This window comes from Phyllostomus discolor, chromosome X (genome assembly GCF_004126475.2).
Source record: "Phyllostomus discolor isolate MPI-MPIP mPhyDis1 chromosome X, mPhyDis1.pri.v3, whole genome shotgun sequence".
NCBI classification, from domain to species: Eukaryota; Metazoa; Chordata; class Mammalia; order Chiroptera; family Phyllostomidae; genus Phyllostomus; species Phyllostomus discolor.
Genome location: NC_050198.1, coordinates 32,156,717 through 32,184,099, shown reverse-complemented (window position 1 = coordinate 32,184,099; position 27,383 = coordinate 32,156,717). Strand labels below are relative to the sequence as shown.

Below are 27,383 nucleotides of genomic sequence, written 5' to 3'. Positions count from 1 at the left end.
GTGCCTATTCTGTTGCCAGGCTTTGATCCACCAATGTCCCATCTTTGCCCCTGCTCACCCTCCCTTGTTATGGCTCCGCCCTGTGGCCTTAATCCCTCCAAAGCTGGGTAAAGCGAGAGGGGCTGTTTGCAGATGGCACTTCAACCTCGAAAGGAGGATGTCGGCATCTGAAGGCCAGAAAGGTGAGAGCAGCCTTCCACCCCTGTAGACCCTTTGAGCAAGCCTGGGTTCTGCTCTACCCCTGGTCCCTCTGATTCACCCACTGCCCACCAGGACCCCACCCTTAGAGAGCCACCAGGTGACTAGAATCACCCTGTTCTCATCCCAGCCAGCCCCAAACACAGCCTTACCTCCAACCTGTGAAGCTCAGCCTCACCTAGACACTGCCCTCTATGGCCTCCAGTCCCCGTCTACTGCCATAGTTCCTAGCTGAAACCCACCCCCAATTCTGGCCCTGACCCCTATCCTACCACCCACCCATCTTCAGTTCCAAAGCTATCCCCAAACTTAATTAACACAAACCTTACCAACCAGATGGCAAACCCCTGTTAGAGTCCAAACCCCAACCTGGATACAGACTTTACCATGAGTCACCTAACCTCAACCCCCACCCCTGGTTGTCAATACTGTTAGTGAGTGCTTCTCTGACTTTCCAGAAAGAGTGCAGATCCATTTTTAAAGGCAAACGAAACTGGAAAGAGAGAACACACATTTAATGATGGTGGTAAGTTGTTAGGGCTTGCAGTAAGAGTCTTCCTGGGTTTGACTACCAATACAGCCACTGCATCAAATGACTTAACCTCTCTTTTTACATCAGTTTTCTCACCTGCAAAATGGGAATATTTGCTATGTGCCAGACAGTCTTCCAAATACCGGACTAATTTAATCCTCACAACAACCCTATAATGTAGGTCCTCTTATTATCACCCCATTATACAGATAAGGAAATTGATGCTCAGAGGGGTTATGTAGCTATCCCAAGGCCACACACAGCTAGCTACCAAGTGATAAAGTCAGGATTTAAACTCAGAGAGCTTCTTTCCTCCAAAGTTGGGGCTCTTAATTTTTTTTTAAGATTTTATTTATTTATTTTTAGAAATAGGGGAAGGAAGGGAGAAAGAGAGGGAGAGAAACATCAAATAGAGCTGGCAATCTTTGGCTTTGAGGGATGACACTCAATCAAATGCCAAGCCATGCCAGTCAGGGCTAAAACTGGGGCTCTTAACCAGGTCAATCTACTGCCCCTTAGGGGCTGAAACAAGGCCATGGGAATCGAGAATGGCCTTAGCTAAAACCTCGGTGCAAAACTCTGATCCCATCCAAACTTAACTTGGGCCCCAACTTTGATCCTAATTCTAATCCCAGCTCATTCAAATACCTAGTCCTAACCCTAAATCATAACTCAAGCACACTCCAGTCCCACCTGTATTTAAGCCCAACCCAAAATTCCACTCACTGAATTTAACCCTAAATCTGTCTCCCGCTATAAACTTAATGGCACCCATGCCAATTTAAACTCTACCCCCAAGTCTAACACCAAAGCCTATTTCACTTGGAAACGTAATCTCTCCCTCCCCTATAAACTCTCACTCTACCTGCAATCAATTCCAATACTAACTCTTACCCCCCAATCCTTAACTCTGTTACCCCTAACTTTTCCTAATTTTACATGCTTTTTTCTCCTTCCTTCAGACAAAGAGATGGGATCAGGGAAGAGGCAGCCATGATTGCCCCAATACCCTGTCCCTCCAGAGTTGATTTCTTCACACAGATATCACCCCAGAGCCCAGTCCAGCCAATGAGACAGGCCCTGGTCCAAAATGGGGGCTGAAACCTGGGCCTCCAGAATCAGGAGGTGAAATCAGTGAGGCATCAGGTCTGGGAACCCCTAAGCGAAGGACTCAGCACAGTAAGCACAAGACAGTGGCAGTGGCCAGTGCCCAGCGGTCACCCCGGGCTCTCTTCTGCCTCACCCTGGCCAACCCTCTGCGTCAATCCTGCATCAGCATTGTGGAGTGGAAGCATCCTGCAAGGCCAGGGGCAGGCCTCAGGGGTGAGGGTCACCAAGGTACCAAGAGTCAAGGATTGGGTCACAGCTGGAATGAAGGAGGGCTAAGGTCACCGAGCATCAAGAGTCAAGTACTGGCTTCAAGGGGGAGTTGAGAAAAGTGAAGGTCAGTCACTAGGGGTTCAAGAGTCAAGGAATAAATTACAGCAAGGTTTGAGGATGGCTAAGTTTTCCAGGGTGGTCAGAATCAAGGCCTTGGTCTGAGCAGGGGCTGGGACTGTCAGGGCTGGTCACCTTGGGATCAAGGGTAAGCATTGGGTGGGGAGGGCCCCAAGGGAATGTGGGGGTTCTGAGGCTGCTTTGCATGGGTCCTTGACTGTATCCACCTGAGGCCCTTCGACATCCTCATCCTGCTGACCATCTTTGCCAACTGCGTGGCCCTGGGAGTCTACATTCCCTTCCCAGAAGACGACTCCAACACTGCCAACCACAACCTGGTAAGGCTAGCCCCACCCTGACCACCCCTCAGATACAGACCCAATAGAACCACACCTCAAGCCTTCGAGCCAGGCCCCGCCCTTCTCTGATCCAGAAGACTCATCCCTGCCAGCCCCACGCTGCTCCATCCTGGCTACACCATATACCCCCACCCCAGCCACCCTCAATTCTCAGCCCAAATAACTCCCCAATCTCCGGCTACGCCCCCAGGAGCAGGTGGAGTATGTATTCCTGGTGATATTCACTGTGGAGACCGTGCTCAAGATCGTGGCCTATGGGCTGGTGCTTCATCCAAGCGCTTACATCCGCAATGGCTGGAACCTACTCGATTTCATCATCGTTGTGGTCGGGTGCGTGTCTGCAGGGGACACTCCTACTCTAGTTCAACTTCCCACTCCAGGCCCGCTGAATTCGGAGCTCAGAGAAGTGACCACTTTAAACTGCCCCCATTCGGCAATCAGAATAAGGAATATTAACATATCTTGTCTATTTGCATTTCCGATTAGAGACTTGTGCTTTCCTGAGGAAAGGGGAAGGGTGGGAGGGGGTGCCAAGGCCGGACCCCCCGCCTCATCCCTTGCTCCCCCATCAGGTTGTTCAGCGTGCTGCTGGAGCAGGGCCCCGGGCGGCCTGGAGATGCTCCACACACTGGGGGGAAGCCGGGGGGCTTCGATGTGAAGGCGTTGAGAGCATTTCGGGTGTTGCGGCCACTGAGGCTGGTGTCTGGGGTCCCGAGTGAGTGTAACGCACCCCCAAGGTTGGAGGGAGGGGAGGGGAGCGGGAGGAGGACTGAATGGATCCCACACTTACTTTACCCGGCCCTTGTTCTCTGCAGGCCTGCACATAGTGCTCAATTCCATCATGAAGGCTCTGGTGCCGCTTCTGCACATCGCACTGCTCGTGCTCTTCGTCATCATTATTTATGCCATCATCGGGCTCGAGCTGTTCCTCGGACGCATGCACAAGACGTGCTACTTCCTGGGTTCTGGTCAGCTAACCTACCCCTCCCAGGACAGGACACGCCCCCTCCACTGGCTCCTAGGCCCCACCCTGTTCTCAAGGAAACCCCGATTCGCAGCACTTCACACTCCGCCTCAGGCTCAACCTCTGATAAATGACCCCTATCCTTACATTCAAGACTCCGCCCTCGATCCCAGACTACAACCACCCGTCTCACTAGCAGCCCCTCCCTATCACAAGACTCTACCTTCCAGTCAAGCCCCCTTGCCCCTCACTTAAGACTCCATCCTCCAGGACTGGCCCCATATGCCCCGCCCTTTCATCAGGACTCCCAAGCCTTGCCTCCACCTCCTTTTTAAGAGACCCTTCAAAATTCACAAGACGCTGCCCTAAGGCTGATGCCTCATTCTTATTTACAAAATTCTACCCCAAGATTTACAGTCCCACTCCCCAGATCCCTGCAGTAGGGACTCAGCTTCCCAGTGGTTCAGAATCCTGACCTGGCAGAGTCAAGGGCTAAGGGTTGTCCTTGATTTAGAAATATCTAGGTCCCTGAGTTGAACTTCCCAGGTGGACAGAGCTACAGGGGTGGCTGTGAATGCGGTGGGTGTGTCTGAGCCCAGAGCTCCAGTCTTCCCGCAGAAGTGGAAGCAGAAGAAGACCCATCGCCCTGTACGTCTTCCGGCTCAGGACGTTTGTGCATGCTGAACCAGACCGAGTGCCGCGGGCGCTGGGCAGGGCCCAACGGAGGCATTACTAACTTTGACAACTTCTTCTTCGCCATGCTGACAGTCTTCCAGTGTGTCACCATGGAAGGCTGGACTGATGTGCTCTACTGGGTGAGGTGGGAGGCAGGCACACATGTCGTAAGCTACACCTGCTTTTCTTTCCTGAGTTCAGGCTGGAGTGTCTGCATATCCTGCGGGATGCATACCCTCTCTCTCCCCAGATGCAGGATGCCATGGGGTATGAGCTGCCCTGGGTGTATTTCGTGAGTCTTGTCATCTTTGGGTCCTTCTTCGTCCTCAACCTTGTTCTTGGCGTCCTGAGTGGGTGAGGAGCCTAGACACTCCCCTCACCCTGACCCTCAGCCTCTGCCTCGTTTTGAAAATTTTTGTCAAACTCCTAAGCAATCTTCAAAACCCATCTGAAACAACCCTTCACTCATTCACTCAACATTGAACATCTCCTGTATACAAAGCACCATTTTAGAAAAGGAACAAGAGACAAAATCCCTGCCTTCCTGGATATTACATTTTGAGGGGGAGGAGAGACAGACTATAGCAACATACACAATAAATAATATACATGTAGTATTCTATGTGGAATATGTGCTATGGAAAGAAAGGGTAAAAATAAGAATGTGAAGGCTTCTGGCCAAGATGGCAGAACAGGGGGGAAAAACATGTATATTAATTTTGAACAAATCTACAATTATATTTTGGATTTATGTCACATTTGCAAAAGTTGCAGCTGAAGGTACATTAATTGGTCTTATGCCTTTCTTTACTATGTATTATTGTGGATAATAAAAACATGTTTGCAAAGGCAAAAAATAGTAAAGGGGAGATCTTGCCATTATAAACAGGGACAGTCAGGACAGGCCTCCTCTGGAAGGTGTTATTGGAATAAATATATGAAAGAGTTAAGAGAATGATCCATGTGGCTATCTGAGGAAAGAGTGCCCCACACTAAGGGAACAGACAGTGTAAAGGCTCCAAAGCAAGAATGTGCTTGGCATATTCAAAGAACAGCGAAGAGGCCAGTGTAGCTGGAATGGGGAAGGTGAAAGAGCCAAGGTGGTTCCTCTACCTCGCCCTCTATCCTTCTTCTTCAGGGAGTTCTCCAAGGAGAGAGAGAAGGCAAAAGCACGAGGGGACTTCCAGAAGCTGAGGGAGAAACAGCAGTTAGAGGATGACCTGAGGGGCTACTTGGACTGGATCACGCAGGCAGAGGAGCTGGACATTGAAGACCTCTCAGCTGATGGCAACTTTGGTTCTGTGGCTGAAGAGGGCAGGGCTGGCCACCGTAGGCAACCCCAATCTGGCCCATTCCCTGATCCACACAGGCATCAAATATGGCCTGCCCTCCAGAGACCCAATCACCACCTGCAACAACTCTTGGCCCAGCCCTCAGCTGTGGCCTAGGATACAGAACCCAGACTTGGAACCAGATCCCCTTCCCAACTGTACCCAGAACAAAGATTCCAAGTAACCCCACACACACACACACACACACACTCATAGCCCTAACCCTGCCTCAGGCTATGCTCCGCAACTGTCCTCTCTATCCCCACAGGGCCACAACTGGAAGAGCTGACCAATAGGAGACGTGGACATCTGCACTGGTTCAGTCACTCCACCCGCTCCACACACTCCACCAGCAGCCATGGTGGGGGTCCATCCAGGTTGGGGAGGGGGGCAAGATGGGTAGGAAGAAGAGAAAACCAAGGGTAGAAACCAGGGGTTTTCATGTGCTAACCTCTGTTCCCACTCTGCCCACAGCCAGCCTGCCAGCCAGTGACACTGCTTCGATGGCAGAGACTCCAGGCGACGAGGAAGAGGAAGAGGGGGCTCTGGCCAGTTGTACACACTGCCTGTGAGGGCCCCAAGTCCTTGCCCCTGACTCAGCCAGAAAAAAAAAACAGTCCAGACTCTCACTCCAGTGTTTACTTTAGCTTCCAACCTAGACCTCAGCCCCTAACCTCTGACACCAGCCACTGACAGCTCCTTGACCCCTATGACACCTCCCATCCCCCTCTTTTTCAGAAACAAGATCATGAAAACCAGAGTCTGGTAAGTTGGGGAAGTTATGTGACTCCTGGACTCCATGACATTATGAGCCCCACCTGAGTCCCCCAGGACAGGCTAAGGTAGGTGATCTCAGCCAATGGGTTCTCCTTTCCTCCCAGCCGCAGTCTCCGTCGAGCCAACCGGGGCCTTAGGGCATGCTGCCGGCGGGCTGTGAAGTCCAATGCCTGTTACTGGGCTGTGCTGCTGCTCGTCTTCCTCAACACACTGACCATCGCCTCAGAGCACCATGGGCAGCCCATATGGCTCACCCAGACCCAGGGTGCGCCACTCCCACAGCCTGCCAGTCCTCTCCCCCAGCCTCTAATTCCCTCCACCTCAGAAGCTCCAATGCAGGATCCCTCAGGTGCCTCAGACCCCCAGACACTGCCTTCAATGCAAATAAATGCAGGAACCTTAGCCAGTCCCATCCCACCTTGTAACTTACACTTATATAGTACTTTCTGTGTGTGTGTCAAGCTCTGTTCTCAGTGCTTTACATGAACTAACTCAACTTCTCTACACCACAACATTATGGAAATTAATTACTAGAGTACTGAGTACCAAGGTACCGAAGAGTTAAGTGACTAACCCCAGGGCTCAGGTAGTGAGTGACAAATCCAGGCAGCCTAGCTCCAGAGTCCATGCTCTTAACACCACAATGGAAAAATTAACCCCTCTGTGCTTCAATTTCCCCATCTACAAAATGGGGCTAGTAATAGTATTCACTTTGTGAGGTGGGTAGGAGGATTAAATTAAAATGAAAAGCGTTTATAACATTGCCTGGCCTACATGAAGCTAAAACTTTATGAGTGATAGCCCTTACTAGTATTCATTTTAATCTCAACCCCAACCTTACTGCTGAGCACACTTCTAACCTCAATCTTCAAACCAGCCCCTGTCCTAACTAAAACCCAGACTCTAAGTCTACCCTTGAATTGGAGCTTTTCCAAACTCATGGAGGTGGACTGGGGCCCCACCCCAAATCTTCCCCTCACCCCAGCTCCAAACCCCTCAAAACCTCAACCACTCTGGCCTACAAATTCATCCCTATCCCTAACCCTAGCCCCACCCCAGCCTGTCTAGTCTGATACCATCTACCCCAGATCACCCCATGAACCTATCTTCCCACATGTCACCATGGAAACTGGCCAACCCCTCCCCCTCTCCCCACAGAGTATGCCAACAAAGTGTTGCTCTGTCTGTTCACGGTGGAGATGCTTCTCAAATTGTATGGTCTGGGCCCCTCCACCTATGTTTCCTCCTTCTTCAACCGCTTTGACTGCTTCGTGGTCTGTGGGGGCATCCTGGAGACCACACTGGTGGAAGTGGGAGCCATGCAGCCCCTGGGCATCTCGGTGCTCCGATGTGTGAGACTCCTCAGGATCTTTAAGGTCACCAGGTGTGTGTGTGTGTGTGTGTGTGTGTGCGCACACGCGCACGTGTAGGGAGGAGAACTGGAGCCCCAAACATAGACCCCAACAGTCCCCACCCCAGCTCCAGTAATAACTTTCTCCATATTCCCATTTAATTTGGAAATATCCATTGAGTGCCTACTGTGTGCCAGGCATCTTTCCAGGCCCCAGAGAAACACCAGGAATAAAAGCAAACACAAGTTTCTGCCTTCATGAAGATTCAAGTTCAGTGGGGAGATATCTACTCCATTTCAATCCTGTTCTTCAGCTTCAACCCTGTCTCTGAACTCAACTCCATACTCATGCCCAAACCAAACCCCATCCCCAACCCTCGAGTTTAACATCATCTCTAGCCCAACCCCCAACAACTTGTCATCCACAAGCCCATTTACAACCCCACCGTCCAATCCCAACCATATCTCCAACCTCATCCCTAACTCACAGGCTCATACCCATCACTAACCACAAGCCCCACATCCTTAACTCCTAACCATCAGGTTATCTCCAACCACAACCCTGTTCCTAGCCCCAGGCCCAATCTTATCGCCATCCTCTCCTCTTTCCCAACCCTCAACCCCAACTTTATTCCCAACTCGATCATCTATAGCTCCAAATACCCCCCAACCCCTAACCCCAACCTCAACCCCAGTTGCAATTTGTAATCCCAACCCCAGTCCTGATCCCAACCTAAAACCCGATTCTAGCTCCATCAATTTTCATTTATCCTCTATCCTAACTGCACCTCCCTTTGCTCCTCTAATACTTAACCCCAGTCTCAACCTTCTCCTTTCTTCTTACTCTTACCTCACCCCAGCTCCAAAATCACTTCTAACCCTGACACCAAAGGTCGTTTTAACCTATCCTACTCCAATGCATCCTAAGTTGGATCCCTGCCCTGGCTCCTGACTCACCACTGGACATGTCAACCCTGCTCCCTCTATCTCTGCTGCAGACACTGGGCATCTCTGAGCAATTTGGTGGCATCCCTGCTCAATTCGATGAAGTCCATCGCATCCTTGCTGCTTCTCCTCTTCCTCTTTATCATCATCTTCTCCCTTCTTGGCATGCAGTTGTTTGGGGGCAAGTTCAACTTTGACCAGACCCACACCAAGAGAAGCACCTTTGACACCTTCCCCCAGGCCCTCCTCACTGTTTTTCAGGTGGGGCTTGGAAACCATGGGATGGGTGGGTCAGGGACACCCTAGGGTGCAGGGAAGGTCCCAAGAGCTTCATGGTGAACTGCCATCCCCAGATCCTGACCGGTGAGGACTGGAACGTGGTCATGTATGATGGTATCATGGCTTATGGTGGCCCCTTCTTCCCAGGGATGCTGGTGTGCACCTATTTCATCATTCTCTTCATCTGTGGCAACTGTATCTTTAGAGCCTTGAGGGAGAGTTGGATGGTGGCGGTGGGGGGTGGGGAGATGCGGTGGATAGGGGAACCTGGGCAGTCCACAGGCAGGCTACTTCTCCATCCTTTTCAGCCTGAGCTCATCCCAGACATACTGTTGAACGTGTTTCTTGCCATTGCTGTGGACAACCTAGCCAGTGGAGATGCAGACACTGCAAAGGATAAGGGCAGGTGATGTCTGGTTCCAGCCCCAAGACAGTCTCTCCCTGTATCCCTGCCTGGGAACCCCCAGGCACATCCCACACCACCAGAGATGCCTCAGTCACCCTGGCAATCCCCACCCCCAGACCCAACCTGCCAGTCCTCATTTATTCAACATGCATTTATTGAGCACCTGCTTTGTGCCAGGTCCTGTTCTAGATTCTGAGCAAACAGCAGGGGTCAAGGTAGACAGAATTCTCTCTTTCATAGAACTGCCATTTGAGTTGGCTAAGGCAAGCAAAATACAAACAAATTAATATATAGTATACTTTAAATATATGTAAATAATATGGAACAAAGAAAAAAGTGAAATAAAATAATAGAGATAAATAAAGATTGCTATTTTAGTTGGCATAGTCAAGAAAGTTCTCTATATGGAAGTGACAGTTGAACAAAGAGATCTGAATAAAGTGAGAGAGTGAAGTATGCAAATATCTGGGGGAAGAATGTTCAAGGCAAGGGGACATCAAATCCAGAGGATCTGAGGTGGTGATATTCTTAGCACATTCAAAAAGAAACACCAGAGAGATCAGTGAATTCATTCCAGTGAGTGGAATGAATAAAGGGAAGAGTGGTAGGACATGAGCTCAAGTGACGGAATAGGAAGTCCAGACTGAGAGTGTTCTGGGCCACGGTGAAGACTTTGGTCTTTGGTTTTTGCTTGAGTGAGTGGGAGCCATGGGAAGGGTGTGAATAGAGGAGGGATGTGCCAGACTCAGGATTTAACAGAATCCTTCTGTCTACCATGAGAACAGACTGTAGAGATGAGGGCGGAAGCAGAGAGCTTCTGTGGGGTCTAAGAAAGGTCTGTTCTGAGTACAGTGCTCCCCCTCAGCCTTACCCATCTGCTGTGATCCTTAACAATCACTACCCCCTCCTCGTTTCCTCACACAGGGAGAAGAGCACTGAAGGCAAACCCTCACAGGAGAATGGAGCTTTGGTGAGTTAGAAACCCAGACACTGTCTACACCGCATACTACCAGAAATACCTGTCTATGTGTTTTTGTTTTTAACTCCAACTTCTGCCTATTCAATCCTTCATTATTACATCCCTTTCTGTCTCCCTCACCATCAATGACCCCCATCTTCCTGTCCCCAGGTGTCTGGTGGGGAGAATGAGAAAGAGGAGGGTACAAAGAATGAAGAAGCAGGCAAGTGATCAGGGCCAGGTGGAGAAGGTGTGGGACCCTAGGGACAACACCCAAGCACTGCTCTTGATCCTTGAAATCTTCCTGTCTGGACAGCAGCCAGGAAGATTTTTGAGATGATCTTTCCAAGATCATCTCAAAAACAGTGAGCTTAGTGTGTGGCCATCAACATTTGGGGCACTGAGATTAAAGATTAATAGATGTTTTATTTTACGGTGTTTTACATACATTTTCTCAATTTATTCTCTCTCTTTTAATCTTCTGGTACCAGGTGTGGAAGAAGAGGAGGAGGAAGAAGAGGAAGAGGAGGAAGAGGGAGCAGGGGGTGTGGAACTTCTGCAGGAAGTTGTACCCAAGGAGAAAGTGGTACCCATCCCTGAGGGGAGTGCCTTCTTCTGCCTCAGCCAAACCAACCCGTGAGTGCTGGGGGTGGGGGTGGGGGGAGGAAGGGCTGCGGTAGGTGGTGGGCCAAGGAGCAGCCAAAGTTCAGCCGGGCATGTTGCAGAGGCCTGAGCTGCATCCCTTGGGCTCACCCAATCAACTCTGTGGTCCTGGATTCTAACCATGGTCCATTCCCCACTTGCCAGACTGAGGAAGGCCTGCCACACCCTCATCCACCATCATGTCTTTACCAATCTTATCCTGGTATTCATCATCCTCAGCAGTGTGTCCTTGGCCGCTGAGGACCCTATCCGAGCCCACTCCTTTCGAAACCACGTGAGCCTTTGGAGGGGAGCACTCTCACGGATGTCCTAGTGGGCACAAGCCAGGACCAGGGTAGAGACAAGGAGAAGACTCCTATCTGGGCAGAAAAAGAGTAGTAATAATGGAAGCCTTTACTGTATGTGCAGCACACTTGCAGAAGTGTCAGGGAAGAGATCAGTATTCAGCTGAAAAGAAAGCTGTGCTCAAAGAGGTTGAATAGGCCAAGTGCACCTGTGTAGCTGGGTAGAGGCAGAGAAACCCAAATTCGAATGCTGGTCTTTCTGATGGCCAGGGCTTTTGCCTTGTAGAGAAATTCTTGATGATCATGAGGGAGGAAAGGAAGGAGGGAGGGAGGAAGGGACAATGCATAGAGAGGTACATGTTCATGCACACATGCATGCACACACACACCTAGGATACCCCTCAGCCATAACTCAGTGACTCCCCCTCTTTCTCATTCCCCAGATTCTGGGGTACTTCGATTATGCTTTCACCTCCATTTTCACTGTGGAGATTCTACTAAAGGTAACTAATGGGCCCCCAATCATACCCCCAGTTGCCCCAACCCACTTCCTACCAACCCCTGCAGTTCACCTCTCCTGTTTCCATCCCCTCCTACCCCTTCTATCCCCAAATCTGGGGTCTAGCCTGATGACCTCTTACCCCCAGATGACAGTGTTTGGAGCCTTCCTGCACCAAGGCTCCTTCTGCCGTAGTTGGTTCAATCTGTTGGACCTGCTGGTGGTCAGTGTATCCCTCATCTCTTTTGGCATCCAGTAAGTAACCTTTTGCCCACCCCACTCCTCCAAGATCTGAGGCCAGGTCTGAATCAGGACCTGTGGGCTGCTCCTTCCCCAGCTCTAGCGCCATCTCTGTAGTGAAGATTCTGCGAGTACTCCGAGTACTTCGGCCCCTTCGAGCCATCAACCGGGCCAAAGGACTTAAGGTAACCCCCACCCCACACAAACCCACAGGACCCAGGCCCTGCCCTGCCCCTAGGGCCAGAATCACTGGTCAAATTGACCATTTGCATTAATGCATGGCCACATGAAACCACTCATGCCTCACCACTGGCCATGCAACCTTACCCATGTTCCTTAACCAATGGCCACATTTTTCTGCTCCGAGTCCCTGGTGTGTGGCCACATATCCATACCCAGCAAATGCTTATTCCTGGCTGGTGCCCACATGCCCCTGGCCCACATCACTGCCCATTGACTACATGTTCCTGACCACAGATCGCTGACCCACAACCACATGTTTCTGACCCAAGGCCCTGAACCCCATCCATGCCCAGAGTCCATGCCCCATGGCTGCTGTGGCCTGTGGTATTCATTAGCCCTATTTCTGGGTACCTGCAGCATGTGGTGCAGTGTGTGTTCGTGGCCATCCGAACTATCGGGAATATCATGATTGTAACCACACTCCTGCAGTTCATGTTTGCCTGTATTGGTGTGCAGCTCTTCAAGGTGGGAAGAAACACTGGAGGGAGGCCCAGGCATGGGTGAAGGCGGGGATGAAGTGTGCACCTACTTGACAAATATCTTCCCTACAGGGGAAATTCTACAGTTGCACTGATGAGGCCAAACACACACCCCAAGAATGCAAGTGAGTGGTGGAGACCATGCCCTCGTGGGGCTCAGGACCCTTCCCAAAGGTCACAGAAGCCCCTAGAGGTCACCAAGTCCTCTGAAGCCCCTAGAGCACCCTCCCAAGAACTTCAGGGATGCCCCAGATTTTATCAAGGCCTCCAAGACTCTCAAAACTCCCCAAGACTCCAAAATGCACCATCAGAACTCTCCCAATAATGGCAAAGGCCCTCAGATCTCACCAAACCCTAAGAGCTCTCCCAATACCTTCTCTAAAACCCTCTCCACATTCTCAGAGTTACCTACATTCCACTCTGGACCTCCCAGCCATCCCCAAACGCCACCTCCCCTCGCTGCCAAGCACCACCCAATCCTCAACTTCTATCTTGTGACTCCTGTGGAAGGTAGTGCTTACAAGCATGAGCTTTGAAGTCAAACATTCTTGGTTCAAATCCATACCATAAGACTTCTTAACCTTGTAATTTCTTACATTTCTTAATCTTGCTGAGCCTGATTTTCCACAACTAAAGAATGGGGATTTTTAAAATGCGACTCTCACAAGATTTTTTGTGAGAAGTAAATGAATTACTACACAGAGAGCGTGCTACAATGTAAAGTTATTATATATAAAGCCTGTCACTATGCCTGGCATAGACTTAATGCTGATCAAGTTGGCTACTATTTGTATTACTTTTTTCTGGGTAACAATGATAATGATGATAATGGTAATGAGAGCTAACGTACAAGAATGGGAAAAAGTAGGTTTACAGTTGTAACACAAATGAGTAATAAAATAATTAATAAATAATAATACAAGAATAAACTCTGTGTTTCATGTATTCACATCTGCAAACCTATTTTTGCCCACCCTTGTATGTGGTGCCAACTATGTGCTACACATTATTTTCACTAATTGGCTTAACTAATACTTGTAACAAGCCAAGAAATATATTGTTGTCAATCCTATTTCATGGATGGGGAAAACTGAAGCACAGAGAGGTTAAATGCTTAAGGTCATTCAACCAGTAAACAGAGGGGCAGGATTTGAACCCAGGCTATTCAGCTCTACCACTATCCCCTGCTGCCTCCATGCCAGGAGGTCCAAGTCCCTGTTCCACAGCTCTCCACCCCTCCTCACCCACCCAGACTGTCTGCAACATCCACAGGGGCTCCTTCCTGGTCTATCCTGACGGAGATGTGTCACGGCCCCTGGTCCGGGAGCGGCTCTGGGTCAACAGCGATTTCAACTTTGACAATGTCCTTTCAGCCATGATGGCTCTGTTCACTGTCTCCACCTTCGAAGGCTGGCCTGCGTGAGGGACAGGGCCCCAGGATGGGCAGGGAACAGGGAAGAAGTATATAGAGGACTGGCTTAGAATCTGCTGAGGATGGGTGGGAGGGTATCTTCAAATGTGATAAAGTCTCCCTTGAGACTGGATAGGGTTTTCTGGGGACTGGTGGGCATGTCAGAAGACTGAGTGTGGGTCTTCCAGTAGCTGGCTGGGGTGCTTTGGGAACCTGGGTGGGTGGGGTCTCTAAGAATTGGGTAGAGGTCTCTGAGGGACTAGGTGAAAGTCTAGAGAGTACTGAGTAAGATTTAAGTGGGGGTGGATAAAGTTAATGCCTGGGGAGACTGGTTGGGGGTCCCAAAGGAGATGGAGTGGGGGGATTCAGGAGTTTCCAGAGAACTGCACAAGTCTTTGGGGTAGTAGTTGGAGATTTCTGGGGGTATGGAGAAGGGAATTCAAGTTGATGGGACAGGAGATTTAGAGATCTTTTGGGGGCTGGTGTGGGAGTTCTGGGAAACTGCCTGGTGATCTCTAAGTGGATGGAAAAAGGGACTTGTGGACCTGTGGGAGTGTAAGGGATCTGGGGGTGCTTGAGAGCCTGGTGGAGGTCTCCTGGGGTATGTGTGAAAGTCCTAGGTGGTTAGGGCAAGGGATTTAGGGGTCTTTGGGGTGCCAAACAGGAGATTCTTTGGTGTCTATAATAAGTTGTCTGGGGAAGATCTAAGGGGCCTGGGATATCCTCTTACCTGCCTCCACTGGATCCCCAGTCTTTTATACAAGGCCATAGATGCACATGCAGAAGACCAGGGCCCCATCTATAATTACCATGTGGAAATCTCAGTGTTCTTCATTGTCTATATCATCATCATCGCATTCTTCATGATGAACATCTTTGTGGGCTTCGTCATCATCACCTTCCGTGCCCAGGGGGAACAGGAATACCAAAATTGTGAGCTGGACAAGAACCAGGTGACTTTTGACCCTTGATCCATTACCACCAATCCCCCACACTTACCTTCTTGCCCCGGGATCCCACTGCTCACTCATGCCCTACACCCATATGCAGCGCCAGTGTGTGGAGTATTCCCTCAAGGCCCAGCCACTCCGCCGCTACATTCCCAAGAACCCACATCAGTATCGTGTGTGGGCCACTGTGAACTCTGCTACCTTCGAGTACCTCATGTTCCTGCTCATCCTTCTCAACACAGTTGCACTAGCCATGCAGGTCTGAGCTCCCCACCCCAATCCCTGTCAGATGTCCTATCCTACCCATACAATCCCACGGGAACCATTAGAAATGCTTTAGGCTGCAAGTAACAACCCTCCCCCCACCACTGACAGAGATGCTATAAAGATATTTGCCACATTTCTTTAAATTTAAGACCAATAATTTTAAGTTGCATCCTGACTTCAGGAATCTAAGAATGTGAAAAAGAAATGGCAGGCGGCAATTTGCCATTGATTGTGATGCGCACCCCAATTTCAAAGATTCTTAAATGTGAAAAGATGTGTATCCTAGAGTCAATGAAATATGGTATTTACCTCACTTAACATGAAGTGTAGAGGTAGACTATTTGCTCATTGGTCATCAAAGACCCAGGCTCTATCTTTCTGCTCCACCATTCTTAGTAAGTTGGCTTTTATTCTCATGATTGTTGCTTCATAGTCACAAGGTGGCTTCCACAGCTCCAGGCATCAACACTACATTCAGAGCATAAAAAAGGAGGGGAGGTTGCACCAGAGGATCTTCTTCATTTGAGCCTTTTATTGAAGAGCGAAAATATTTTTCAGAGAAGTTGCCCAACCAACAACAGACTTATGTTTCTGTCTCAGTAACAACTAGCTGCAAGGGAGACTAGAAAATCAAGAGCTGGGATTTCCATAAAAATTAAAAAATTTTAAAAAAGAATGAAATCTTACCATTTGCTACAATACAGATGAACCTAGAGGGTATTATGCTAAGTGAAATAAGTCAGACAGAGAAAAACAAATACCATATAATTTTACTTGTATGTGGAATCTAAAGAACAAAATAAATAAACAAAACACAAGCAGACCCATAGATACAGAGAGCAAACTGATAGTTGCAAGATGTGGAGGGAGTTGGGGGGCTAGGAACAAATTGTTAGTTACAAAGTAGTCATGGGGATGTAAAGTACAGTATAAGGAATACAGTCAGTAATATTATAATAAATATGCATGGTGTCTGGTGAGTACTAGACTTATCAAGGGGATCACTGTGTAAATTATATAAATGTCTAACCATTATACTATATACCTGAAACTAATATAAAATAATATTGAATGTCAATGTAATTGACAGATTTAAAAAAGTTGGTCTCCTCCAATATCCATAATGGGAAGCAGATAATGTGAGGAGTTTGGCCAACCCATAGTGCCACCACGTCTCTAGACTGTTCTCGCTTCTTGCCAGAAAACATTTGGTTAGGGATGGGGGGGTGGAATCTCTGCTTCAGGCTCTGCTCCCACACCTAATTTTCTCCTCCAGCACTATGAGCAGACTGCTCCCTTCAACTATGCCATGGACATCCTCAACATGGTCTTCACTGGCCTTTTTACTGTTGAAATGGTGCTCAAAATCATCGCCTTCAAACCCAAGGTGATCCCCAGCCCTAGACCCACCTGCAGTGGATGAATTCCTTGGGGTGGAACTCCTTGCAGAGCTCTGGGCGGGGGGCAGGGTGGCTGCAACCAGGAAATCATGAGGCTAGAAAATGAGATGGATCCAGATGCAGGCTCATCATGTGGTCCAAGCTGGGCCTTGTCTCCCCAATTTCCCCACCACTACTGGCCCCCTATCCTAGCTTCCTAGATCTTAGAAGACAGGACTCTACTTTCCTCCTGCCTACAGCATTACTTTGCCGATGCCTGGAACACATTTGATGCTCTTATTGTGGTGGGCAGCATAGTGGACATTGCTGTCACTGAAGTCAATGTGAGTACTGGCCTCTCCACTAACCTACTCTCCCCCTACTAAGATTCCCCCACCCCCCACCTCAACCCCAGGGCTTTCTTTCAAATGTGTAGGTGACTCACACTCCCCTTCACCTCACTCATGGAGACTCAGTGTTCCTCACACTAGCTCTATCCCTTCTAAGTCCCTGTTAAGTTCAGCCAAAGTCCCCCTTTACCAGCTCCCTAATTCCATTTGCAACCTATCCTCTGGCTCCACCATCACCTAAAATGACTCTGTTATTTCTGTGATTGCCTTCATTGCCTCTACATCACCCTCCGTTGGCTCCTTCATCTCCACCAACTCCTGTTTGGCTCCATCATCTCTTGTGATTCCTTCATTGACTCCGTTTCCTCCATCATCTCCAACACTGGGTCTTTGACGTCTCTGTCATTACCACGGACTGCACCATTGGCTCCATAATCTCCTCCATTGGGTATTACATGGTTCTATAACCTCGATTGACAATGCTGCTGTGTCCATATCTCCATCACTGGCTTCTCCATTGAATTCCCCATGGATTCTCTCATCTCCATCATCTATATAAAACAATTGATTCCATAATTTCCTCCATTGGCTCCAATATCTTTCCTCTGTAATCTCCTGTACCCCCTCCTGTCCTTCCACCCTCATTATCAACTTTTCCCACAACTATCTTGATCCACTGCCACATAACCTTCCCTATTATCCCTTACATAATCACTGTACCATCCATTATCCCCTACAACTGTTCATCATTCTCCCCTTGTTCATTTGGGCCTGTGATCACATCATCTCTCTCACCTCTATCTTGGTCATATCCCCCTCCAGAACGGTGGTCATCTTGGCGAGGTAGCCCTCCCATTACTCAACAGGGATTTTTGGTTCTTTCCACATGCACCCTTCCTTCTTTTTTTTATTAAAGAGTCTTTAGAAATGCTCCCTGACCACCCCAGAGCCTGACTTCTGATGGATTTAGGGGCTGGGAGGGCCAAAGCATGAGGCAGGGAGGTGACTGGGGCAAATGTGGGCTGAGCATACACATCACACCCCCAACTCCAGAGCTCTGAGGACAGTTCCCGCATTTCCATCACCTTCTTTCGCCTCTTCCGAGTCATGCGGCTGGTCAAGCTTCTCAGTAAAGGTGAAGGGGTCCGCACATTGCTCTGGACATTCATCAAGTCCTTCCAGGTAGCCACCCCATCCCTTTGACCACCCCTTGCTCCCAGCTCACACCTCTCAGCCTTCCACTTTACCAGCCCCAGAACTATATCTTCTAGTATGCCACATCCGCCTACAACTTACCATTTCCAGTTTTCTCTCTTTTCTAGGCTCTCAATTCCCAACATGTCTTGGCCTCACTGACCTTTTTCTATTATGTTTAATACTGTATCCACATTTGGGATATACTGTAGTCTTGACAAAGGCTCTTGGGGGATGGACCACACTTCTCAGTAGGTCCAGGCTTGAGGGAGCAGGGAATTCTGGGGATTATAGTTCTCTGACTGGACCTGGCTATTTATCCTCTCTCTATCTCCATAGGCCTTGCCCTATGTTGCTCTTCTCATTGCAATGATATTCTTCATTTATGCAGTCATTGGAATGCAGGTGAGTGGGGACCCTAAGGAGCATCCCTCAGGCACTTCTCTGCTGAGGGGAGACAGGTAGGAATAACCTAAAAGTGGGGTTGGTGGGTGGGAAGACGAACAGACATGCTGGATGACCCTGAGTCAGTTCACATATTCGTAAAATGAGATCAGCAGTGCCTGCGTGTCAGGGTTGTGAGAACCCTTTGGGCATTAGAGGTTGCGAAATGGGTGGCAACCTGTAAGGGGCAGGAATTCACCCCTCTGACATAACCCCTGTGTACCCACAGATGTTTGGCAAGGTAGCTCTTCAGGATGGCACACAGATCAACCGAAACAACAACTTTCAGACTTTTCCACAGGCTGTGCTGCTTCTGTTCAGGTGACATCGGCCCCTCTCCAACCATATCAGTTCCCAGTATGCTCTTGTGGGCCCTAGCCTGCTTTACCTGTAGAAATAACAGGACAGCATGCGGTTCCATATTGACTGGGCCCTTTCCTGGCTGTGATCTGAATCTTTTAGAATATTCTAGCCTCAGCCATCCTTTTTCTGCCTGTAAGATGTATCCCCTTCTTAAGCCTCAGTGTCCCATCTGTAAAATGTGAACATGGCAGTCATTAATATGGCATGCCAGCTTTTTAAATGTCAAAATGCTATTTGTGCCAGATGTAGCCCTTGGCGGAAGTGGGTCATCTCCTAACCTTTCCAGTCCCTATAATGCCATTTGCTATGACTTCATATCCTTCCCTCCAGGATGACACCCCTATGTGATCTCCAGGTGTGCCACTGGTGAGGCATGGCAGGAGATAATGCTTGCCACCCTTCCCGGGAATCGATGTGACCCTGAGTCTGACTTCGGCCCTGGCGAGGAGTTTACCTGTGGTAGCAATTTTGCCATCGCCTATTTTATTAGCTTCTTCATGCTCTGTGCCTTCCTGGTGAGGACCATTTTCCCATAACCACCCCCCAGTGTCATAACTGCTGGCCCTGAAGTGTCTGGGGATGTCAAATGAGGTGGGGAGCCCAAATCTTCAGAGTAGGTGAAAGGGCTGCCCTGTCAACAAGATCAATTCAGGAATTCATGACCCAGCAAACATATCAGATTACCTCAGCCTCCCACCAACCCTCCACACCCTGCTCTGCCCTTCACCTAACCTCCCTGCTCACTGGCCCACAGATTATAAATCTCTTTGTGGCTGTCATCATGGACAACTTTGATTATTTAACCAGAGATTGGTCCATCCTGGGGCCCCATCACCTCGATGAATTCAAGAGGATCTGGTCTGAATATGACCCTGGGGCCAGGTATGCCCTCTAACCCCATACGTCTTATCCCAGGGGACTGGCCCCACACAGTCTCCCAGTCCCAGAACCTCTGGCCTACTCCTCCCATTACCCAGTCAGTAGATGCTCCAAGGTCCCCACTGCCCCTGTCATCCTTCTTCCCCTCCCCAATGACTACCTTTCAATTCTGCCCCGGCAGGCCCTGGGGTGTTGGTGGGGAGAGGTACTGATGAGCTGGTGGGTCCTTGAGAAAGGGCTAGAGGGGCTATCTCCAATCCAGTGGTGCCTCCCACCCACCCCACCTGCCCAAGGGGCCGAATCAAGCACCTGGATGTGGTTGCCCTGCTGAGACGCATCCAGCCACCACTGGGATTTGGGAAGCTGTGCCCACACCGAGTGGCCTGCAAGGTCTGTGCGCCTGTCTACTCCCACCTTGCCTCTGAGACAGCTGTCCACCATCTGGCAGGGGTGGGCAGAGACTTTGCCTTAGATGAGGAGAGGGTGGTTGATTGTATTATCAAAGGTTCTGCACGCAGGCATTCATGCCTGCATCTCGGACATTTGCCCAAAGTGGGTTTTATGTCCCTGATATATACAGAGACTTGTGGCGATGAACATGCCCCTCAACTCAGATGGGACAGTGACATTCAATGCCACACTCTTTGCCCTGGTTCGGACATCATTGAAGATCAAGACAGAAGGTCAGGGTGGGAAGGAGTGGGAGGGTCCCTGGGGAGGCTGCAGGGAGCAGGGAGCAAACGGGAATGATGGGCCCCACTCCTAGCTCTGAAATTCAAAATGGGTGACTTTGGCTTCTCCAGACCCATTTCCTCACCTGTCCAATAGGGGCAGTGGGTGACTGCGGTAGAAGCTTGTGAAGCCCCGCCAACAGTGAGGGAGTGGCTGTGAAGGGCTCTTCCTATTGGCTCATGCCCGGTGCAGGGAACCTGGAGCAAGCCAATCAGGAGCTGCGGATTGTCATCAAAAAGATCTGGAAGCGTGTGAAGCCGAAGCTACTAGATGAGGTCATCCCCACTGCTGACGGTGAGCCATCCCCACCCTAATCCTTGAGCTGGCGCCTGAACGTTAGATCCTTGCTCATCAACACAAAACCAGAACTGGCTGGGGTGGGGGCGGTAAAGAGGAGTCCATGCTGTGGGTAGGATGGGAGGATCAGTGAACTCCTAAGTGACTTTGCCTCCTCTCCCTTGCCCCCAGAAGAAGAGGTCACCGTGGGCAAATTCTATGCCACATTTCTGATCCAGGACTATTTCCAAAAATTCCGGCGGAGGAAAGAAAAGGGGCTACTAGGGACGGAGCTACCCCCAAGCACCTCCTCTGCCCTTCAGGTTTTCAGAGTGGAGTCTGGGTGGGTCGGGGTATGTGGGAGCACTGTGGCAGAGGCTAACTGCCCTTTTGGCCTCATGGAGCCCATGTCACAGATGAGGAAACTGAGGCCTCAGGACCCACAAAGGATTGGGGGTAGCTGAGGGGCTCCTTCCTCCACCCCACACTCCTGCATGGGAAGCGAGCTGAATAAAGGGGGAGTTTAGACCCTGAGCTGTCCTGCTTCCCTATTTTTCCACACTCACAGGCTGGTCTGAAGAGCCTACAGGGCTTGGGTCCTGAGATAAGGCAGGCTCTCACCTGTGACACAAATGAGGAAGAGGAGGAAGATGAGAAGGACCCAAAAACAAACCAAGTAAGGACAACAAATTTCTACTTCCCCAGGATTATAAAGCATTCCCTCAATCCCCTGAGTGACTTTGACACTGCTGCTAAGGAGAAGCACTCCCCCCACCCCTGCAATAGACAACTGTTTATTTGGTACTTACCACCCACTCAGTATCGGAGGGCAAGACCCAGATTCAGCCCAGTCCCTGGGAAGCTCATTGGAGATACAATACATGACTAAGTAACTTAGATATAACATGGATGTAACACTCAGTCCTGTGACTCCCACAGGCTCCGATGGACTCCCAGCCGCCATCTCGTAGGAGCTCTGTGATTTCTGTGTCTCTGCCTACTGGGGACAAACTTCCACATTCACTCTCCCTTGGACCCAGTGATGATGATGGGGATGCTCCCAAATCCAGACAGCCCAGTGTGTCCCAGGCTGGATCTCATGACCAGAGGTATGGTCAAGAGTCTGAGGGAAGATTGTGAGGGAAGGCAGGGACTAGCCACTGTATGGGAATAACTTTAGGGGGCATAGGAGTGAAGACTTCTAGTGAAATTTGGGAAAGATGGTATGGATTCAAGAGCTCAGGTGAGAATAAAGGGTAATAAGAGATTCCTGTGAGAAAGGCAATGCAAAGATTTGATGCAGAAAAGCACATCATGTGGAACTAAACGGGTTTAAGTTCAAATCCTGAATCCGTCATTTGCTAAGTGACCTTGGGTTAGTCACTTAGTTTTCATGGTCCTCAATTTCCTCACCTGTGAAAGGAGGATAATAATAGCACCTTGCCCTGGGTGGTGTGGCTCAGTGGACTGAGTGCTGGCCTACAGACCCAAAAGTTGCTGGTTCCATTTCCAGTCAGGACATACTTGTGGGTTGAGGGCCAGGTCCCCAGCTGGGGGCATGCAAGAGGCAACCAATCAATGTTTCTCTCACACATCAATGTTTCTCTCCCTTTCTTTCTCCCTCCCCTTCTGTAAAAATAAATAAATAAAATATTTTTTTAAATAATGGCACCTTATCACATGGAGATAATGGAAGGTTAGAACGAGATTACACCTGGCTTTTACACTCCAACACACCCCCATTTCTAGTGTTGAAGTTGTCTCTCTAGCAGACCAACTTTGACTTTTTTTCAATATGGAGTCTTTCCAATGAGAAAAACATCTCTTAAAAGAAATCCCATGTTCACTTTAAAATGACAGGTTAATTTTATGTTATGCAAATTTTCTCCCAATTAAAAAAAATAGAGTCTGGTGTTTCTGTAAGGGAGGGGGTGTAGCACGAGAGAGAACTAGGGACCCAGAACCACATATTTCGGAATCTGTCTGCCTAACTTGCCTCACTTTCCCCAGGAGAAGTTCTGGGGCTCTCATTTTCACCATTCCAGAAGAAGAAAATTTTCAGCCCAAGGGATCTGCAGGGCAGGAGAAACAGTATGAGGAAGAGGAAGTCCCGGGCCAGTACTCTAACCATGACAAGTAGGATGAACCCATGTGCGGGACGGCAGGATTGATGGCACCCCATCACCCATTTCCAGGTCTGAGCTCACCCCCAGGCCTCCCTCCTTCCCATACAGGCTCTCCTACTTAAATGAACAAGCTGGGACTCCCCCGCGCCCAATCCTTTTACCATCTCACAGACCCCAGAGATACATGGGTGGACACCATGCTCCACGCCGCCGTCTGCTACCCCCAACACCTGCAGGTGAGAGCATGTGTGGATCCTAGGGGACCCCAAAGCCCAGAAGGGCAGAGAGCTTGGGATGCACTGACATTCTTCTTTGCCCCTGGGCATCCCCTACAACCCCACTCAGGTCAAAAGTCCTCCTTCACCATCCAGTGTCTGCGTCGTCAGGGAAGTTGTGAAGATTTACCCATCCCAGGCACCTATCATCGTGGGTGCAACTCAGGGCCCAGCAGGGCACAGGTGAGGTGGGGTGGGGGCAACACAGTTTGAATTTATCAGACTCACTGCATGACAGGCCCTTCTGAAGAACAAGGCACATATGAATTCACATATCCCTCACTGTACCTGTGAGGTGAGTTCTGTTATTAGTCCCAGTTTACAGATAAGGAAACAGAAGCCCAGAGAGGCTTACCCAAGGTCACACAAGCTAGTAAGTGGCAGAGTTGAGATTTAAACCCAGGTCTTCTATGCTCATAAATAAACTCCAGTTTAGTTTATATACATTCATTTTGACTCCAGTTGTGTTTGGGGGGACGATAAGAGGTAGGCACAGAAATAAGTCTTATATCCTCATATCCCAGCCATCAATTACTGTTGCTGTGATGTTTATTCCGGTCCAGGGTTCCTGGGCAACCCCTCCTCAGCGGGGTCGGCTCCTGTATGCCCCGCTGTTATTGGTGGAAGGGGGTGCAGCAAGGGAGGGATACCTCAGCAAATCCAGTGGGCCACTTTGCACCTTCACCTGTCTGCATGTGCCTGGAACCCACTCAGACCCCAACCATGGCAAGAGGGGCAGTGCTGACAGCCTGGTGGAAGCTGTGAGTCCAGAAAGGACATGGGCAAGAGGGATGGGTGAGAAGAAGAGGAGGGGGGAGCTTGGGAAAGAGGGGAAAATGGTCCCCAGTCTCTGTGCTGTGCACATAGCTCTCCCTTTGCTCTGCAACTTGTACTTAGCATGACATGTGTGCCACTGTCCCCTAGACTTCCCTGCACATCCTTATGGGTACATCATTTATCCACACTGATCTCTCTGTGCATTCTGCTTCGACTCCATGCTGTGCCCTCTGTCAACTTTGATCCTATCTGTGTCCCCAGGTGCTCATCTCCGAGGGCCTGGGCCTCTTTGCCCAAGACCCACACTTCGTGGCCCTGGCCAAGCAGGAGATTGCAGATGCATGTCACCTGACACTGGATGAGATGGACAGTGCTGCCAGTGACCTGCTGGCACAGGGAACCAGCTCACTTTATAGTGATGAGGAGTCCATCCTCTCCCGCTTTGATGAGGAGGACCTGGGAGATGAGATGGCCTGTGTTCATGCCCTGTGAATTCATACTCCTACCCTACTACTCAATAAATTTCCTGCCCTCCCCTCCCCAGAGGGAGATAGGCATGGACCACATGCTTGGGTTTTGATGTCTTTGCGCTCTAAGCCTAAGGCTGCCCGGCAGCCCCCATCAATCCATCCCCGCTTCAGCACCAAGTCACTGCCCACACACGGGTATTTCCGGAAACCAGGACAGCTAGGTCTGATTATTCAGCGTCAGTGACGGAGGGAGGAGGAGGAGGAAGAGACAGTAGCCCAAAAAAGCTGGAGACAGAGTGGAGGTGGTGGTGGGGGGACAGGCCTGGACAGAGATGGAGGAAAGACAACAGAGGGGTCTTGGGTAAGGAATGCAGTAAAGTCAGAGATCCCACAACAGGTCAGTTACGTCAGACTGAGGAAGGACACACAGATGAAAAGGAAAGGATAAACCAGAGGAGAGTTCTGCTAGTAGAAAAGCCTGGAGATTAGAATTGGCCTGGGAGGTGATGTGTCAGGCAGAAGGGTCCTCTGATGGCATCGGGAATTTCAGGAGAGCTAAATTGTGATCATCCTTTCTCCCACTTCCCACATCCTGCCTGAGAAAAAGAAAATTTAAATCCATTGGCAAAAGACATGGGTGACAGCAAAGGATGGGGCTCCCAATCTGGGAGAACCCTCTTAGGGCTCATTTAGCTTTTCTGAGACCAGCAAAGAGTAACCCACTGTCTTCCTACATAGATCTCAGGGCCTTCTTTTTCTTTTTCTTGCCCTATCTTTAGTCACTGCCAGCATTTGAGATCTCATTCATTCAGTGACTGTTTACCCAGCATTTACTTTGTGCCAGGCACTGTTCTGAGTTTCCCTCAGAGCAAACTGAGCTGGCTTAGACATGTGACATGACTTGTCCAAAGTGGTAGTCAGCCCCTCTCAAAAAAAAAACTGAAGGCAGTGCTGAGAGTGGCATGGGATGGGGCCACCACTGGAAAGGGTGTGACCTAGGATCTCCCCCCACCCCACCCAGATCTCAGAGCAAAGGTTTCTCATTTGTATAATTTTTGTCAATTGAGCCAGTACTGAATTGAAGAAAGTCAGAACTGGAGACCAGGACTCAGAATACAGAGTTGCACTAGACCTTGAAACAAAGGCTTGGAGTGGTTGGGCTAGTGTATTGTGGGAACAGCAAGTCATGGTCAGGATGTAGAGAGTGAAAGAAGACTGTTACAGAACGAGGTGAGAGAGGCTATCTGAGGCCAGATGATGCAGAGCCTTTCAATGCCAGGCCCCAAACCCTGGGACTTTTCCTAAAAGCAGTGGGGAGCCATGGGAAGGATTTGAGAAAGGTAGTGACATAGTTAACTTTGTATTTTAAATAGATGATCTGTTTGCTGTGCTGAAACAGAAGGGAAAGGAAAGAGACTGGAGATGCTAAAATTAGCAGGAACAATGGTCGCCTTAGCCAGGGGAGGTGGCAGAGGAGATGGTGAGGAGTGAGTGGATTCCAGAGATGTGTAGGAGGTAAAATGAACCATTTATTTTGCCCTGTGCTAAATGCATTACAGTGATTATCTTGTGTAATCAGCGCAACAACCTTATAGGTACTGTTTTAAACCATCTTACAAGTCCAAAGTCATACAGAATAAATATTAGAGGTGACATTTAAATTCAATCAATTAAATGTCAAGACCTATGCTCATCCCCCAATAATACAATAACTGAGAAGTATCCATTACATATTTGTATAAATTTGAGTGTGTGTTTTAAAAAATAGGTATATTCAGATGATTCACAATTCCAAAGGTACAAAGGAGTATACAATGAAAAGTTTCCCTCCCTTCTAGAGGCAACCAGTGTTACCAGATAGCTTTTATGCATGTATAAGATGTGCTGTACTGATAAGTAAGTGGCTAAGAGTAACAGATGCTGGAGCCAGAATTCCTGGATTCAAATCTTAGTTTCACCACTTACCAACTCTGTGAACTTGGAAAATTCTTTCCCCTCTCTGCATTTTAGTTTCTTCACCTGTAAAACGAAAATAGTAGTAGTACCTTTCTCATAGGGTCGCTGTGAGGATTTAATGAGTGATATGAGTGAAGCTCTAAAACAGTGCTTGACAAAAACAGCCACAATTTAAGATGTTATTCTCTCTATAATTATGATATAATCCCCCCTTCTCTTTGTACCCAATCCTCACAGTTTGGCATCTTGCATGTCTTAACTAAATATCTTCATGATCATTCCATATCTCCATACTATTAATGACAGTTGCATACTCCATTTTGTATAGCTGTGTCAGAGTTTATTGAAACAGGTCACCAGTAATGAGTACTTAGGGAGTGTCCACTCTTTCTTATTATAAACAGTGCTGCAGTGTATCATCTTAACACATACATCTTTTAGCCCATGTATGAATTTATCTGTAAGATAAATTCCTATAAGTGTAAATGGTAAGCCAAACACTAAATGGATTTGTAAGTTTGCTAGATTTTCCCAAATTGTCCTCTACAGAGGTTATACCAATTTAACTTCCATGGGCAACTTATGAGAATGTCTGTTTCTGGGCAACCAGCCAATACTGAGCATTAACAAACTTTTTCATATTCACCATCCTCAAAGATGAGAAACAGTATTTTAGTAGTTTTTATAGCCATTTCTTTTAGTATGAGTGAGTGATTTTGAGCATCTTAAATTCCAGCTGTATTTGTGCATTGGATTTTATTGCATGGCACTCACCATTGACTTTGGTGGGCCTAGTTTTAGTGGTATGCAGGAGGTGCAGTCCAATTAAGAGCGGGCTGAGGAATAAACAGGATGTAAAGTGTAGTGTTAAAGTAGGCAGGAATTTGACCTAAGAGAGAGAAACAGGGAAGATG

At 49.0% G+C, this 27,383-nt stretch overlaps 1 protein-coding gene across 1 annotated transcript; it reads left to right on the top strand.

The window, feature by feature from the left end:
- Window positions 1-62: 62 nt before the first annotated feature.
- On the top strand, window positions 63-24,609 carry CACNA1F (calcium voltage-gated channel subunit alpha1 F). Its single transcript, XM_036016992.1, has 48 exons — window positions 63-182; window positions 1,772-2,021; window positions 2,400-2,505; window positions 2,717-2,856; window positions 3,099-3,241; window positions 3,342-3,494; window positions 4,109-4,305; window positions 4,416-4,519; window positions 5,304-5,494; window positions 5,765-5,857; window positions 5,971-6,064; window positions 6,235-6,261; window positions 6,378-6,538; window positions 7,432-7,657; window positions 8,623-8,830; window positions 8,923-9,043; window positions 9,173-9,254; window positions 10,179-10,224; window positions 10,384-10,435; window positions 10,704-10,848; window positions 11,020-11,149; window positions 11,603-11,662; window positions 11,807-11,913; window positions 11,996-12,083; window positions 12,499-12,606; window positions 12,693-12,745; window positions 13,893-14,039; window positions 14,783-14,984; window positions 15,082-15,240; window positions 16,525-16,635; window positions 16,888-16,971; window positions 17,800-17,820; window positions 18,031-18,159; window positions 18,511-18,576; window positions 18,845-18,936; window positions 19,334-19,493; window positions 19,733-19,860; window positions 20,151-20,247; window positions 20,438-20,540; window positions 20,782-20,883; window positions 21,058-21,188; window positions 21,434-21,541; window positions 21,805-21,974; window positions 22,876-23,001; window positions 23,100-23,227; window positions 23,337-23,449; window positions 23,830-24,027; window positions 24,305-24,609. The coding sequence occupies exons 1-48, from the start codon at window positions 158-160 to the stop codon at window positions 24,533-24,535; spliced, it is 5,916 nt and encodes a 1,971-aa protein (XP_035872885.1). The 5' UTR covers window positions 63-157; the 3' UTR covers window positions 24,536-24,609.
- Window positions 24,610-27,383: the final 2,774 nt, after the last annotated feature.

Excerpts from the sequence above, each read along its gene's own strand:
- CACNA1F (XM_036016992.1), top strand. The coding sequence starts at position 158 with ATGTCGGCATCTGAAGGCCAGAAAG. Across the intron at positions 3,242-3,341 it reads GCTGGTGTCTGGGGTCCCGA|GCCTGCACATAGTGCTCAAT; the intron begins GTGAGTGTAACG and ends TGTTCTCTGCAG. Across the intron at positions 3,495-4,108 it reads GTGCTACTTCCTGGGTTCTG|AAGTGGAAGCAGAAGAAGAC; the intron begins GTCAGCTAACCT and ends GTCTTCCCGCAG.